Below are 17,667 nucleotides of genomic sequence, written 5' to 3'. Positions count from 1 at the left end.
CTAACCCTAACTACATTCAAATGAAATCGACTGCACATAAACCCTAACGATCTTCGGCGAAATGATTTTTCGTTCGTTCGTGACAAAACTATGTTTTCTGAATAGTACTTTCCTAAGTGATTTGGTCCTTGATTTGACTAGCTACTAGAATTATTTCTTAGAAGTTAACTCAAAAGTTTTTTTTTCACCTAAAAATTCAAAATTATTATAGGATAATTCGAGTAAACCGAAACAAACCGGGAATTAAAATCAAGAAAAAAAGGAAGACAATATTTAAAGACGTCAAGTATGTATGTAACAAAGAGTCTAGACTTATAATGATGGCTTCGTCGTCGTCGTCGTCATCATCTCTTTCAATTTTGTTTCTTCGGTTCTCAATTCTACTTCTCATTTTCCCTCTCGTCACGTTCTGTAAAACATCATCTTCTTCAAACCAAACACTCATCTTCTCTCTCAAAACACAGAAGCTTCCTCAATCTCCATCGGACAAGCTTTCATTCAGACACAATGTTACTCTCACCGTCACTCTCGCCGTCGGCTCTCCACCACAGAAGATATCGATGGTTCTTGACACCGGAAGCGAGCTCTCATGGCTTCACTGCAAAAAAACTCCAAACTTGGGATCCGTATTTGACCCGGTTTCGTCTTCTACGTACTCCCCTGTACCTTGCTCCTCGCCAATATGCAAGACCCGGACCCGGGATTTACCCATACCCGCCATGTGCGATCCGAAGACCCATCTCTGCCACGTCGCAATCTCCTACGCCGATGCTACCTCAATCGAAGGCAACTTAGCTCACGACACGTTCGTAATCGGGTCTGTGACCCGACCCCGTACTTTGTTCGGTTGTATGGACTCAGGTTTAAGCTCCGATTCGGAAGAGGACGCTAAATCTACCGGTTTAATGGGTATGAACCGGGGCTCTTTATCGTTTGTTAACCAGCTCGGTTTCTCAAAATTCTCGTATTGCATCTCCGGTTCAGATTCCTCCGGTATATTGCTTCTCGGCGACGGATCCTACTCCTGGCTCGGTCCAATCCAATACACGCCTTTGGTACTCCAAACGACGCCGTTACCGTATTTCGACCGGGTTGCTTACACGGTTCAATTAGAAGGAATCCGGGTCGGGACAAAGATACTCTCTTTGCCGAAATCCGTATTCGTACCGGACCATACCGGAGCCGGTCAGACGATGGTGGATTCAGGAACACAGTTTACGTTTTTAATGGGTCCGGTTTACACGGCTTTAAAAACCGAGTTTAGCGCGCAAACCAAATCGGTTCTCAAGCTGGTAGACGACCCGAATTTTGTGTTCCAAGGGACCATGGACCTCTGTTTCCGGGTTGGGACGTTGACACGGCCCAATTTCTCGGGTTTACCAGTGGTTAGCTTAATGTTCCGTGGCGCGGAAATGAGTGTATCGGGTCAGAAACTGTTGTACCGGGTAAACGGAGCCGGATCAGCGGGAAAAGATGAGGTGTATTGCTTCACATTTGGAAACTCCGATCTTTTGGGAATAGAAGCATTTGTTATAGGTCACCATCATCAGCAGAACGTGTGGATGGAGTTTGATCTTGCCAAGTCAAGAGTTGGATTTGCTGGTAACGTTAGATGTGATCTAGCTAGTCAACGGCTCGGATTAAGAGAGTGATAGGACTTTGTTTAGTCGTATATGTTGTGGGGAATTGTGTTTAGACCATATATATGTATACATTTATATATTTTTCAGAGGATTACAGCTTTATACGATGTGATGTGGTTCNGCGCGCAAACCAAATCGGTTCTCAAGCTGGTAGACGACCCGAATTTTGTGTTCCAAGGGACCATGGACCTCTGTTTCCGGGTTGGGACGTTGACACGGCCCAATTTCTCGGGTTTACCAGTGGTTAGCTTAATGTTCCGTGGCGCGGAAATGAGTGTATCGGGTCAGAAACTGTTGTACCGGGTAAACGGAGCCGGATCAGCGGGAAAAGATGAGGTGTATTGCTTCACATTTGGAAACTCCGATCTTTTGGGAATAGAAGCATTTGTTATAGGTCACCATCATCAGCAGAACGTGTGGATGGAGTTTGATCTTGCCAAGTCAAGAGTTGGATTTGCTGGTAACGTTAGATGTGATCTAGCTAGTCAACGGCTCGGATTAAGAGAGTGATAGGACTTTGTTTAGTCGTATATGTTGTGGGGAATTGTGTTTAGACCATATATATGTATACATTTATATATTTTTCAGAGGATTACAGCTTTATACGATGTGATGTGGTTCGTCGTACGTAGAGTTTGGGAATTTTTGTAAGAATGTCAATGTGTATTATAGAAAATCTTCTTTTTGTTTTAGTTCTTTCTTTTTATAGGAAATCTTCCTTATTTATTCAAATTTAATTTCTGGTTCTTTGAATGAGAATCAAAAGTTCGGGCTCGGACCACTTCATTTCACTGTACAAGTTTTTTGGGCTTTGAATGAAACGATTGATTGGGCTAAGCCCATGCTTTGTTTTGAGACGAGTTGACGTGAGCTTTTCTAGTGGGAGTAAGCAGCTCTTGGAGAACAATAAAACCTTCCCTTAGGTATCTTCACTCTTCTATTTTTAAAAGCTATACTTCCTACACGATATGTAGTGATATCGGTTTGCTTCGACCTCAAAAGTCCATTCCTTATTTCCGTGAGATTCACCATTTTCGTGCTCAACCCATCCATCTTGATGCATCATATATACATATATATATATATATGTATGTATATATGAAGTTATTAGCATGAGGGATGTGAGAATAAGTCAAAACTCTAGAGCTTCGTCAGAATCAGCCAAAATAGATCATGCATGGATGATGGAAAAACTTACTTATGCTGCCATATTTGTATTAAACCTGAATTTATGCGAAATTTACAAGAAGATTAATTAGAAAATTATAAAGAATAATCCATCTTAAACTAATGAGTACAACTGACATTTAAATTCAATAGGCGTCTCTACATATAAAACTGTTTTCTTATAATCGTGTGAAAAGGTCTCTTCTAGTTCTTTATTATTTTTTGAACTGTCGTCTATTTTTTAATTGTGTAGACAAATACAAGGGAGGTAACATAAAGAGACAAAGCATATCAAGGAGACCCAAGTCATTCCATATGCTGGTGGGTATCCATATTTGTTCATGTGATGCTATCAAAGACCCATAACATTTCCTTAAACAAATAAAAAACTTATTGACAGAAAAAAGAAAAGAAGAAGAGTGATTTCGATTCTACGAATCTTTCATTTTCTTTGATACCTGCTATTATATTTGTCTCACATTAATATAGATAAAACGATATGTCGACTCATCTATGTCGTCCATGCATATAAAACGTCACATACTCTTTGCATGTTTGCCATCAATTAAACCTGGTTTTTGTAGATTGTCGTAGCAATAATGAAATTAACCGTTCCTGAACTAACAAAATAAACATATCATAACAATAGATGGCGAGAGCATAGAGATTACAGAAAGAAGAAAAAAGAATAATAGAAAAAAGAAGGAAAATTTTGTAGGTCTTTGTATCTCATTGCTTTTGTAATGTGTTATGTGTCCCTCTTCTTGAACGGCCCTCTCAAGATTGTGTGGCTTAATTCCTGCTGTTTATCTATATACTCGCTACTATAACAATATGTATCCATGGCCAATTCATAGGACGCGGGGACCAATTTTGACAACAATAAAATATAAAATAAACTTAAAATTACGAAAAGATAATGATCAAATACTTTATATTATCTCATATATATATAGTTTGAAATTATCTCTTCGATCTATCCGAATTAACCCAAAAATTAACCGTTCTCAAAATTCCGGAAACCGGACCCATTATAACTGAAATTTCCATCCCATATTTTCCTGAAACTATCCGAATAATGGATGCATGTATTTCTCATCATTTGGATAATTTTGTCTCTACTATTAATGTTATTCAGGCTTGCGTGTCACGGATGTGATTGTTGACCAAACATGGACCCTAAATTACATTTTTGTATTTATTTCAAATAATGCCTTTGGATCGATCGAATTTTTTACCCAATTGCTAGAGTCTAGCTAGACCTTGAGGTTGGCCTTTGGCCTTTTTTAATATATATTTTTTATATTTCATATTGTAAAACTAGTTTGCTAAAATAAGTCAATGACCACAATTTAAGAACGAATACTAAAATAAGGTAATATAACCAGAAAGAAAAGGAAATATAATTTGTGTTCCATATAATTATATATGCAGCAGGTTATATATTTTGACTCTGGATTTTGAAGCATAACCCGTTCTAGATGGCATAGAGTAGCATTTGCTACTTCGTAGTTAGAACTGCTAAAGACTAAAGAGAGAACACATCTATATCTGTTTTGGTCTTTCGAAGGAGAATGCGCATTAGTAACCCCTTTTTCGATTAGTTTTAATATGAGAAGTAATGACAGTAGAATAATAAATTAGTAACCATCAATAATTGTCGATATAATAAAATGAACAAGACGGCCACAAAAGTGACAAACGAATAAAGAGAGTCAAATGGAATTGTCCGGAACTCCGGATATGTCAATAATAATCCAAATTAAGCATGCTAATGNCTTTATATATATATTTTATAATATTTCATATTAATAAAACTAGTTTGCTAGTATATATTTTTGCTAATTATCTCCAAAAATAAGTCAATGACCACATTTAAGGACGAAAGACTAAAAATAAGTTAATATAACCAGAAAGAAAAGGAAATAGAATTTGTGTTCCATGTTATTATGACTCTGGATTTTGAAGCAGAACCCTTTGTAGATGGCATAGACTAGCATTTGCTACTTCGTAGTTAGAACTGCTAAAGAGAGAACACATCTATATCTGTTTTGGTCTTTCGGAGGAGAATGCGCATTAGTAACCCATTTTTCCATTAGTTTTTAATATGAGAAGTAATGACAGTAGAATAATAAATTAGTAACCATCAATAATTGTCGATATAATAAAATGAACAAGACGGCCACAAAAGTGACAAACGAATAAAGAGAGTCAAATGGAATTGTCCGGAACTCCGGATATGTCTATAATAATCCAAATTAAGCATGCTAATGAACAATCAAACAAATTCATAATCATTAAACAAAGATCCCTTGGATTTGTGGGGATGGCTTAATATACGCTTTTTCTTTGTCAGTTCTTTTGATTAGTATATTTCCATCTTGATCTCGAACTAACGGAATATCCTTTACGAAAAAATGTTATTGACATGTATCAGCCATATTTAGAAAGATATTGGCATATTGCATAGAGATAGAGTAACACTTTCGAAAACTGGCACGAGAGTTTGAATCTCTTGTTAAGTTTCCTCCCAAAAAATGTTAGACCTTCAGGCTTAGTTTGAGATTTTGTATTGTAAGACTACTCTTGTGAAGAAAAAAAAAAAAAAAGAATTGGTTCAGTTCAGATATGTACATTTCCCAAATAATCTTAAGAGTCTTATGTTTTCTACACAAATACCTCACTTGTCATATGCAAATATATACATCATTTGAATTTTATTCTGTTGACAATCATATCGATGTATCAGCATGATATAACAAATTATGCATCATTAAGTCCAATAGCCTAAATTGGTAATCTCCGTAGTAGAATTGACAGACTTACTCACTTACATCATGTACTGATCTGGGTGCCAAAACCAGATGTAGTTAATGTCTCAATTAATTTACCCACGAAAATAAACAGCGTCTGTACTAGATAATTTCTTCAAATACAATCATCTTTTTGTTTGTTTGTTTGTTTGTTTGTTTGCAGAAATAAATATATGTCACATAGGTTAAAAGATGAATTAAAAATGGAGTAGACAATAGTAGTATTAAAGGAGTCAGATGCATATGATATCTCTGCAAGACAGAGATGCCCATGGTAAGAAACTACAAGAAACCCCAGCTGTTAGTTTTCCATGTGAAGTGAAGTAGTATTAATTATTCAATTATGTAATTCATAGTATTTCACTCCGATTACTATTTCAATTCACGAGAAAACTACCCTAAATAAACTAAGATAATGAAGGTCAGTAAAATTAATGAACAAAATAAAACTAAATACTTAATTTGAACGAATAGTATAATATATATAAAACACGTGTCTTGCTCTTATTATTCCTTTCATGAGAAGAAAATTTTCACCTCCAATATTAACCAATCAACATTTCTCCCTTATTTGAGAAGGAAATATTTGCATCTCCAAAATTACCAAGCAACATATAATATAATCAATTAATAAAAAAATAAACCAATTTTATTAGCAACGAACTAGCGCTAGTCCAAAACTATAGTAGTATTATATAAGTTTAACACATTCTAATATCTTTGATGTAAATTAATTGGAACAAGTCTAATGATGGCCTAGTCTCACTAAGTTAAACAAATCCTACAAGTATAATTTTTTATATCAGTAGCCATAAACAAAAGAGCTTGACTGCAACTTTTAAAAATATTGAAATTCAATAATTGACAAAAGAAAAATATTAAAACCATAATTATTTATTACTAAAAAGGGAGAGAGAACAAATAAATAACTAATAACTTTTGTCAGACTAAGCACACAAGATCCACACATAGCTTAATCGTAACAGTTCCAATGGAATCTTTTTCTCTCTCCCTCTCTCGTAACTCTCTCCATAGACTCTAGAGAGAAAGAGAAGAAACAATACATTCATCTTCGTCATCTTTCACACAGTCATATAGTATCATTAATGAACAAGAAGAAGAAGAAGAGATGCAAGAAAACAAAAACAAAGTAAAAGAGAAACAAACAAAAAAACAAATCGTCACAAGATGTCCAAAGACGAATCTAATTCACTATTTTATATCATCAACTTATTATTATTATTATACACAATTTTTCAGTTCTTTTTTTTTTTTGGCCTTCTTGAAAACAACTTCACACTGAAACAGAGCTTCTCTAAAACCAGAAATATTCATAACAAATCTAAAAAAAAAAAAATTGATCTAAAGAAAAGTACAGAAACCAAGAAGAACATAGAACCCTTTATGTACATGTATATCTATATCTACTTCGGTTTCAAACCACAGAAACAACAGAGACATGATGAAGAAAGAAACAGAGAGAGAGAGAGAGAGAGAGAGATGTGTGTTTTGTGTTTTTTTTTTAAGAATCGGAGTAATTATCTCTCCAGCAAATAAGCATGATGACGCAACGACGCATGATGACGCAACGACGCATGATGTAGAAACGAGCTCTCTGTTCTTTAACCAATCTCGCACACTTCCTCGTAAAAGCACATCTCCCCTGTTTCTTGCCGTTGAAGGAAGCTGATGAAGTCGTCGATGAAGAGCGCGTGATCCTCGACGCGCCACCGTCTTTCTTCGACAGTTTCCATTTCTCGTCTAGATGGACGCTTCCCGATCGAGCAAGGCTTGACGAAGACGCCATTGATGTTCAAAGAAAAGATCTCAGATTTCAGATGTTTGTTGCTGTGTGTGTGATCGATCTCACCGAGATAAGGGAAACAAAAGGAGAAAAGATAATAATTTTTATCTTTTGTGGGGTTTGTTGGAAACTGATGGATTTGTGAGATAAAGAAACAAACTTGGGAATTTGGAGATTTTCTCGGACTAGGGAGATTTTTTTTATGAGTCAGCAACGAAACAAGAAGAGAGTTAGGGTTCTCTATTTATAATTTAGAAATACATATCGGTCTAGGAAAAACAAAAAAAAAAAAAGATATGGCGTCAAAAAAGAATTAAGAAAATTAAAAGATATCACAAATTTGGTTATGTATATTTATTTATATTTGTATTCTTTTGTCGGTTTAAGTGAAAAAAAAAAAAAAAAAAAAAAANGATGCAGAGAGTTGTGGCAGTCGGTATTGCCCGGGGGCCTTGTTGTTGTTGTTGTTGTTGTTGTTGTTGTGCCTCGATTGCCCCCACCATTACCACTTTGTATTCATATATTCTTATGTGAGGGATTTGTCTTAAACCTAAACACCTCAATTAATCTATATATAAAGAGGAACACAAATCAATCAAACATGTTAAATTAAACTAAAACTCATACATAAAACAAAACTGAAGCACTTAAATTCATTACATAACAAAGAAACATCAACCGATTGTGATTATACATGAAACCAAACAAGTTAAACTCATTACATAAACATAAACAGAAACAACATACAAACAAACATCCAAATCAAACATAAGTGTTAACTGTGACAACATCCAACAATGGAATGCATGAGTCAAGAATATGGATCTGCAATTCCCGGTCATTTCATATATATATGAGAATGTACCTCTCAGTTTGAATGGTTTTTTTGCAAGCACGAGGGTAAGGAAGACATGGAACATAGCAGCGTACAAATGCTTCAGAGAATGGCCACTAATAATATGATGAGTCCAACTATATATAGGCTTATCAGCAGCTTCTTCCACCTTAGCTAAGAGATAAAATCCTGCAATTTCAGCCAATTGAATCTCGAATAAGAACCAGAGGTAAGAAAGCTATAACTGCAAAAGCAAACTGAAGATATATATCAACACAATCCCTTAGCACTAACCTGCAACCCAAAGCCAATACGTAGAATGTGTATACATTGGAGGTGATAGAATAACCATCAAGGGAATGACAATGCAATGAACAAATTGTACTAAAGCATATGGTTTAAGATCATCGAAAAACCTGTAATATTACAGCCTCTCATGTCAACTTACTCTTAACTTCAAAATGGTATCATTAAAAACCAGTTGAGAGTTTTAAGGAATTTGAGTTACCTCCAATATAAAATGCTGATAAGGCCAGCAAGAAGCAAAGGAACAATGGAGTAAGTAACCCTTATGCTCATCAATCCTCTCGATTACAAATATAGCCATGATTGATGTGAAGGCAATAGTTATTTCATCCAAAAACGAGTGATCAAAAACAAGACACAAAAAGCAAGTCTCAGAGAAGAGAAGATAAGAGAAGAGATAAAGAAATGTACAAGAAGATGATCCCAGAGGAGAGTTGCATCGTTAGGGTGAAGATGATAGTAAGAAGTTCCAAAAGCAACAGCAGCAACACCAACGTTGTCCTAAGTGTGATCGAATCTGAAGAGTGAGAAGTCTATCTTCTTTTCAATATTCCAAATCGAAGATTCGACTTCAATAACAAAAAAAAAACTAAATCGATAAGAAGAATCAAAACAACAAACACTAGTAGAAGGAGTAATCGAAACTAACCTCATTGAAGAAATCACCCATCCCAGAAACAGAGAGAATGGTGAAGCGACGGAGGAAATCAGAAGCGATGATACGAGAGAGACGAGAGAGAAAAAAAAGCAAAACTTTTATTTTTTTCTTTTTTTACCTGAACCAATCACAAATTGACACACACAGGTTTCTAAAAAAATCTAAAATATCTAATCTAACGATCGATGCTTAGCAAAATTAAGCTTTTTAAATTATATTTATTCTGTTTTATTATTAGCAAACTTGTAAGAAACTTGTTAGATACATTGATGGAAATGACCTTATGATACGTTTATGGAATAAATCGATGCACTCGTTGTACATTGGAGTTGGCGAAGTAAACGAAATACCCTTTTTTGTTTTATGTTTTGCTCCAAATATTTTTAGTTTTAGTCTTATCTTTTTAAATTTAATTGGGCTTTAAAATCATTTTTTATCAGATAGAATAATAATATTAGCCAGCCATAAATCATGAAACGTCGTAAAATAGAATTTTTTAAAAATATTGATTCTTTATTTCCAATTTCCCCAAAAGATAATCTCAATACAAAAATGCTTTATGAGACATATTTTTCTTTCTCATTATAACTTTTTACATTGTAATAGGGAAATCAATCAATCATGAAACGTAAACTTTAAGCTCCTCCATATTAAAAGCAATCGTCTATCGAACATAAGAAAAAATATATATATTTCAAATGATCCGCTCGATGGATCCCCGATATTGGCTAATAACACTAACAGTGTACAAAGAAAATGAGATGCTAAAAGTTTTCTAGTTTTGTGATAATATTGATAACGTTAAAGTAGATCGCATCAGTATGTTTTGGGATTTTCCTATTCCATTATATTAGTATTAAAAATAAAAAAGAAGTTTAAAGAGGAAAGGAAAAGTCGGAAAGTGGGGAGAGTAGAGAGAAGAGTGAAAGAGGAGATTTTTAATGCATCAAAGCAAATCTCAGTCTCTCTGCACCGGTAACTGTTAATTACTTGCTTGCTCAGCTCAGATCAATTAATAACTGCACCAACAACAAAAGAATAATTTTTATAGTACTGTATTATGTGTATATAACTTATTTATCATTGTAACGAATAATATAATGTTTCTATGAAAATCTCCTTTACCTGATGAATCTTTATATAATCTTTTTTTTTTTTTTTTTGGTCAAAGAATCTTTATATAATCTATCTTGTGAATTTTTTTTTAATTATTAAGAATCGTAAGAAATGGAAAAGAAAAAAAAAAAGGAAAAATAATTGGGAAGAGGAAGATGAAGGAAAGGATGTGCAGTCACATGGAGGTGTTAGTAAGCTGGTTTGGCTATTTTTTGCCTGACTTTGATGTTTCTTTCTCTTCTCGTTCGTCTTTATTGGGGGTTTCTCCCGTATTTTTCTCATTTCTGGTAAGTTTGTTTCCTTTTTAAATTTTTTTTCTTCAGGTTAACGAGGGGTATTTCATGCTTAATCTCAACTAGCTCCCTGATGAATGAAGTTATCAGAAACAAGTTTGCCAGATTTGCTCTATGAACCTAAAACGTGATACAATTTTTAATTGAATGAAAAATCTCGAATAAAAGTTAAACTCAAAACATGAGTGATTAAAAGAGATTAATCAAATCGGTAGTGGAAGATCAATACTATTGGGCTTAGAGCCCAACTTCATGAATTGGAGATTAAGCAAATAAAATTTAAAATAATATTCTCAGTTATCTTTTAAAATGCAAATACAGCAGTAGTGCAATACTAGAATTTACGTTTATGGACTTGGTTATTATCTTGATATGGGGTGGTAAATTTATATTAACATTTTTGAAGTACATTTTATGATATGCCTTTAAGTTTTGTTTATTTAAATTTTTATTTATAATATTAACCCCAAAAAAAATCCATAAAAAAACATTGCAGAGAAATTCAAATATAAAACTTTCTTAAATCGACCAACATTTGTTACATTTATTACCATAAAATCTCAACAATATCTATACATTCTGATTTTTCCAAAAACAGCTATACCAATTAAAGTTTTAATCCATAAAATCACCAAAACTATCTTTACTAATCATTAAAAAATTGCACATACGAAGAGAATCAATTAGATTCCTAAAATGTCTCTACAAATTTGGTTTATAATTTCTTAAAAAAAATTATATATTAAGAAATTTATTACACTTAATAACATATGCCAAAAATATCTATACAATATTTTTTCTTTTTAAAACTCTAATATTCAGTAATAACTATATTGTTTCATATGAACAATTAAAACTTTAATGGTTATTAATATGCTGATAAAAATGCAAAAATAATTATTTCACGGGTTAAATTTAATAAATTGGAGTATTTATAATATAAATTAATATGCAGTATACTGCAAAATAACTTTTATGAATATAATTCTTTCACGGGTTAAATCTTAATAACTTTAAACTTATGGATTAAATTATAAACACTAAAAGTTTAAAAATATAATAATGTAAGAATAATTGTTTCATGGGTTAAATCTAAAAAGCAGTAAAAATTTATATTTTTATAACCATAAGAATTTTGATACGGTATAAATGTAACATTAGTATAAATAAAACTAAATAATTGTCGCGTGTCTGCGGTATACAACTGATCAAATTTTATAATTAACAATTAAAATACAATTATACAATCTTAAACACTAAATAAAAGAAACTAAATTAACAAACAAATACAACTTTTTAAAGTTTATTTTTTTTTGTTGTAAAAATATTGTCACCCGATACATCGCGGATTTAAATCTAGTACTATTTATGATCTAATTTGAAACTCGAAACCACATTTTACGACGATTATAACCTGACCCTCTTTATATATAGTAGCTTGCTTTACATCGAAAACACATATCATTAAGTTTTTGGGATAATATGACGTTTAACATTGCTACATATTCTGCGAAAGAGACAAAATCAAAGTTTGTTGAAATCTCTTAACGTTTTCTGTGTTGCATGATAAGGGTAAGTAGAAATGCCAAAATTAGGCCTGCCACTTTGGTTTGTTCGGATAATTCGGTTCGGTTTGTTCGGTTTTTCGGTTTAATCGGAAACTGAAAACTCTACCGAAACTAACCGAATAAAATTACAGTTCGGGTCGGTTCGGGTTCGATTAATTTCAGTTTTAACCGAAATTATCCGAAGATTTTTGAGTTTCGGCGACCGATAGTGAAAATCGCTGTAATCCATGAGCCACACTGCTCAAGGAGAAGAAAGGAAAATAGAATATTCAAGTAGAAGAATAATTATAATTTGAAGAGTGTAGATATGAGAAAAAAGAAGAAAAAGAACAGCGAAGAAGGGGAGGAATGAAGACGAACCGCGACGAACAGAGAAGCAAAAAGAATGGGATACTTCTTTTAACCTTTTAGGGTTTGAATTTTATATGGGTTTGAAATAAACTGGGCCTTTGTTAGGTATAGCCCAAATTTAATACAGTTTTTTCACCTAATTAAAACAGTAGAAATTAACTGGCTCACTTTACTTGGGCTTTTTCTTCTTTTTCTCGCTTTTATATCATATACATATATAATATATATGTATTTTCTTCTTTGTCGAGATATTAAACCTAGGTTAAAAGATGCAGAGACACCGGCGGCTCGACCACAATCGTGGAAAACAAGTGTTGAGAATTATGATGGTGAAGACGAAGACGTCGGCTGAGGAAGATGGTGAAGTGATTCATATCTTTCAGTTAACCGTTCGGATATGATGAACCGAACCGAACCGAAGCGATAACCGAACTTGATTTATAAAGCTGCCGATCGGTTCAGCTCTCTTCACCAAAGCCAACCCGAAAACCGAGAATTTCGGTTCGGTTCGGTTCGGTATTCTCGGTTCGGGTAATTATCGCAGGCCTAGTCTAAATGATCTAGAAATCTTGACTAGACGCCAGAAGTAGATAAATACATAAACGCTTACATCCAAAATGTGTCATCCATCAATCCAAAGGATGCGACGTCTGTGTATTGTAAGCTCACTTTTACTTTTATAAGTTTTTCTTTGTTTGTTTGTTACTTACTACTTTTCTCTGGTGAGTTTCATGGATATTTGTTTCGTAAAACAATTTGCTCATGTTTGTTTGTCAAGGCAATTATATATATAACAGCATACTAAACTGCGTTTTCATGGTAAAAATAACCTCTTCTTTGGTAACTATGAGAAAATTTTACCAACAAATCAATTGAACATAAATGACAAAAAGGGTGAGTTCTTTACTAACTTTTGATAGAAGCCAACATTTGATGAGACAAATATATAGTGAGTTACAGTCAAAGAGTGTGACAACTCTATAACTTTGTTACTTTCTATCAAAGACTGCCAATGTAGAAAAAGCAAAAATTACTATGCTGCAATAGATTCTTGTGACCTGAAACTGGAGCTCAATTTTATCTTTTTGCTCAATGCTATTATTTATCAGAAATGAATGAGTTTGTATATGTTTAGTGAAAAAAAATAATTAGGACCTATCACCTCTGTATAGAACAACAACAAGTGTCGAAACAACCCGAAATGATATATAGGACCCAACAACAACAACGAAAAACTAAAATAAGCGAATCTCTCTGGAAATCGTTTCTAGAAAAGAAAAAAAAAAGTTTGGAAATACGAAACAGGCTTTTTGTATTTAAGTTACTAGTATTAATCATCTTGATTCAGCTGCATGTACCCTAGTTGGATGAGGTCCATTGTGGATTCGGATGTTCAAACTTTTTGTAACATTTATTCAGAAACAAAGTATTGATGATTGAGTTACAGTTACACACACACAAGATATATATATATTTTTTTTTTGTCATCTGTAATTATATTACTTCAACCTGTGAAATCTTACAAAAAGTTTGAATTATATCTCTAACTCTCAAAAATTCATATTCTTATTCAGATTCTGACAATCTACACTAAGCCCATTTAATTATCTCTAAAAATCTTTCACTAGCTAGCTATGATATGCCCTCAATTATATATTAATATTCACGTTTCTCTTAGTTTTTTTATAAAACTGTGTGTGAAAAAAAAAATACAGTGAGAGCAAGAAAGGAAACAAAGCAGAGGTCAAAAGAGAAGAGATCGCCGTGGTTCATTTTGCGTCGACGTCGAGGGCACGTGCGGCTAACAGGTGGGCGTGACCACTGACACGTGGCTGTTAGAGATATGTGAAAGCGAGGTTTCGAGTATCGCAGGGGGACCGACTTAGCCCGCTTACCGGCGCTCTCGCTCCCTTTTCCCGGTCAACGGTCAAACCTCTCTCTTGCACGAAGAGAGAATCTGCAAAACTCTCATAAGCACGTGTTCCTAACTCTTTTTATCTTCTTCAATCCCTATTTATCTACCTTTGGTCGGGTGTTCAACTAGGAGCCCGATGTTTGAACACTCAAAAAAGGTTTAGTAGCATTAGCAATTTAGCATAGAGAATTCTTCATGGGTTGGTCCCGTGTGTGTTTTATGTATGTACATTTTCTTAACAAGGCCGTTCGTGTATTTATGTTGTAAATACAGATGAGATTTAGACTCTATCTCTCTAGTGAAATGGTTACAAAAGGTTTCTTTGGAGACATCGAATAAATTTGGAACAATAGATAGAAATGATAATAAATGTTTCTTATAGTGTGTAATGGTAATTTTAAGAATGGAAAGAGTAGCACATTTTGATTTTCAACATTAATTTCATAATTTAGGTAAGAATTTATGTTGTGATGGAAGAAAAGATAGAGAAAATGAATGTGAACATGAATGTGAATATCATCAATGATGCATAAAAGAAAATAATAGTAATAATATGGGTTAATCATATATATTGGAAAACGAATGGGAATATTAATTACTCGTCACATGCATTTTCTGACACGAGACTATTATGGATAAAAATGGGCCACGAGATACTCCATTTTTTACTAAAGTGTATTTTTATTATTTTTTTATGACGGGTATCCAAATGTTTTTTTTTATAAAAAAACCTTTGATATCGAATTCAACGTCAATACGTAATGCAATAAAAATTCCACAAACATAAGATCAGATATTTATATTCTTTGAATATTAATATCAAACTATTTCTCCTACTCAATGCAGCAAATTGATAAACCTTTAGTAGTTTTAAATTGAAACTGAAATTACCCTTTTGCATTAGAATGCTTGTGTTCATGCATCTGATGATGTAAATTTGTGAATCGTGATGGAATAGCTTAGTAAGAGCATCATTAGTGGAGAAACCTCCTAAGTTACTCACATATTAATTAATTATAAAATAATTAAAGCAACCCTAAGAGAATTTTAACAAAATCAATCCTCCACTAGAGAACTTAAAAGAAGATTTGTCTTAATGGAAATTTGTTGTGTAATGGAAATGGGTTTGAAAATTTAACAAGAAAAAATAATGAGAAGAAGAAATGATGATAAGAAAATCATATCACAGAAGTTTTCATGGCCAATAAAGCAGAGAATATGGGGCAGGATCTCATCTGGCATAAAGTTGATAAAATCTGCAGTGAATTAAGACATAAAAGCCATTACGAGAGGAACATGAGACCAAATTGGGTATCACAATGGTTATGAGAATGCGAGCTACCTGTGAATGATTTTTGGCCTAAGTTCAGATGGATTCTTCAGTCTAGTTTGTTGCTTCTTAAGGTCCATCGACTCCTTGAGAAAACTATAGTTGTGGTTTGGGTATGCAACCAGGAGGAACGTTCTCCATGTTTACTCTCTGCTCAGTCGTCGCATTACTGTTGAATGATCAAGAAGAAAGAGCATTAGAGTTGGCTCTAGACTCATCTAACATCAAATCAATCTCTCGAAGAAGGAATAAAAAACCTGGCATCTACGTCATGTTGTTGACCTCTGCATCCTTGGAACTGTTGAGAGACGACCTAATTGTGCTTGCTTCAGTAGGAGTAACTTCTTCTTTCTTGCTATCAGAAGGCAGCGATTGTGAAGAAATTGTTGCAGCTACTAATTTTGATGGCTCTTCCTTTCTCAAACTGCTCACAAAGGCTTTCCATTTCGAGGATCTAAAAGCGTGTTGTGATTCGAAGATACATCCCACTCTGCCAGCACTATAAACATAATAGGAAAGTAAAGCTCAGAGACTCCATATCAGCAACTTTAGTAAGAAGCGTTAAGTACCAAATACAAAATTCAATCTGAGAATAAACACGCACCAAAGCTCTGTACTTCAGCAGGATGAGCACCAGATAACTCCTCAGCAGACCTTATTCTCCAGTTATCTCCTTATTGACTTCTACTCTTCTTATCAGCTTGTTTAGGAACCTTTGAACCTGAGTCGAATTATTTATCTGAAAGCCTTCACACAACATCATTCTCAAACTGATTTCTTTTAACATATACAAGAACACCTTCATGTAACAACCGTCTTCGACTTCGTCTCTGATCTTATCACTTCTTATGCTTGCAACAAATTTGCTTCACGTTTGATAACACGAACTTTCCAGTAGAGGATATTAACTTAGAGGATTACGGATTCTATCAATCCTGAAACCACCTCAATCGATCAAATCTTTCGATGATCTTTGTTCCCCAAACCGATGTACTTCGATCTAAACTACATAGACCATAAACCTCGTGATTTCAACATCATTCCTTGTGAATTCTTAAACTAGAACTTACATTGATGTCTAACTTACGAGCTTGAGACGAGAGAGAAAGAGTAAACTTACTTCCATCGATTTCATAAACCAGAAACCAATAGATGTGATTAGATCTTACTCCTTGGATCTTCTTTCTATAACTACAACGTCTTCTTCCAAGAACAGTCGCAGTTCAATTCTTCTTTCTACCTTGAATCGCAACACCTTCTAATTTTATTTTCTTGAAGTCGCGATGATAAAGAAGCTTCAAATCCTCCAATCGTTCAAATCGCAATGTCTCCGTCTTCCACGAAATCAAAGAATATGGCTCTGATACCTTAGCTATAGAACATGGATGAGTATGAACATGAATCTGGCTCTGATTTGGTTCCGCCATGCTTCATCGACAGAGAGAGAAGAGTTTTTTTAATATTTTATTTGGCAGAGTATCGGTTGCTCCAATTGGAGATTGTCTGTAAATTTGTCTCTGTTAATCTGCACAATTAATAAATCGCATTATCTTGGTCTCGAACCCCAGACCTCCTGATGTAGAAATATTAATGAACCCTAAGCCAACCACTGGCCAAGGGGTCTTCCACCTATAAACTTTTTCTAATATCAAAATTTTACATAATGACAAAATTACTCAGATATAATCATATAATCAAAATTACTCAGATATTAAAGAATTTGGTACCACAAATCAATTAGAAACATGGGGAACTAAATATTTGTTTTGTCATTGAAGACATTAAATGGTCAGTCAAACTATGTCCCAGAGAGAGATTAAAAAGCTTATCTAATCTTTTGTCTTAGCATAATTGTTAAGCGTATTTAC

At 33.9% G+C, this 17,667-nt stretch overlaps 3 protein-coding genes and 1 long non-coding RNA gene across 7 annotated transcripts; 1 reads left to right on the top strand and 3 right to left on the bottom strand.

The window, feature by feature from the left end:
• LOC104792801 (aspartic proteinase PCS1-like) lies at positions 290-2,270 on the top strand. Of its 2 annotated transcripts, XM_010519024.2 has the most exons (2): positions 290-1,292; positions 1,794-2,270. In XM_010519024.2, exons 1-2 carry the CDS (start codon positions 318-320, stop codon positions 2,151-2,153), a joined length of 1,335 nt encoding a protein of 444 aa, XP_010517326.1. In that variant the 5' UTR covers positions 290-317; the 3' UTR covers positions 2,154-2,270. The 2 variants fall into 2 exon arrangements, with proteins under 2 accessions (XP_010517326.1, XP_010517325.1); XM_010519023.2 differs by lacking the exon at positions 1,794-2,270 and having other exon boundaries at positions 291-1,755.
• On the bottom strand, positions 6,819-7,679 carry LOC109133397. The gene has a single exon (XM_019246479.1). The coding sequence runs from the start codon at positions 7,428-7,430 to the stop codon at positions 7,146-7,148; it is 285 nt and encodes a 94-aa protein (XP_019102024.1). The 5' UTR covers positions 7,431-7,679; the 3' UTR covers positions 6,819-7,145.
• LOC104792800 lies at positions 7,847-9,345 on the bottom strand. 3 transcript variants are annotated; one of them, XM_019246478.1, is made up of 5 exons: positions 9,218-9,334; positions 8,771-9,137; positions 8,557-8,678; positions 8,293-8,451; positions 7,847-7,995 (listed from the first exon to the last, which is right to left on the bottom strand). In XM_019246478.1, the coding sequence occupies exons 2-5, from the start codon at positions 8,839-8,841 to the stop codon at positions 7,991-7,993; spliced, it is 357 nt and encodes a 118-aa protein (XP_019102023.1). In that variant the 5' UTR covers positions 8,842-9,137; positions 9,218-9,334; the 3' UTR covers positions 7,847-7,990. The 3 variants fall into 3 exon arrangements, with proteins under 3 accessions (XP_019102023.1, XP_019102022.1, XP_019102021.1); XM_019246477.1 differs by lacking the exon at positions 7,847-7,995 and having other exon boundaries at positions 8,063-8,451; positions 8,771-9,085; positions 9,218-9,345; XM_019246476.1 differs by lacking the exon at positions 7,847-7,995 and having other exon boundaries at positions 8,063-8,451; positions 9,218-9,341.
• On the bottom strand, positions 15,540-17,291 carry LOC104792799. The gene is made up of 4 exons (XR_769115.2): positions 16,404-17,291; positions 16,057-16,298; positions 15,812-15,968; positions 15,540-15,725 (listed from the first exon to the last, which is right to left on the bottom strand). It is a non-coding gene; the product is annotated as an uncharacterized LOC104792799 (long non-coding RNA).

The sequence above is a fragment of the Camelina sativa genome, chromosome 6, assembly GCF_000633955.1.
Source record: "Camelina sativa cultivar DH55 chromosome 6, Cs, whole genome shotgun sequence".
NCBI classification, from domain to species: domain Eukaryota; kingdom Viridiplantae; phylum Streptophyta; class Magnoliopsida; order Brassicales; family Brassicaceae; genus Camelina; species Camelina sativa.
This window is presented reverse-complemented; position numbering and strand designations above follow the sequence as displayed.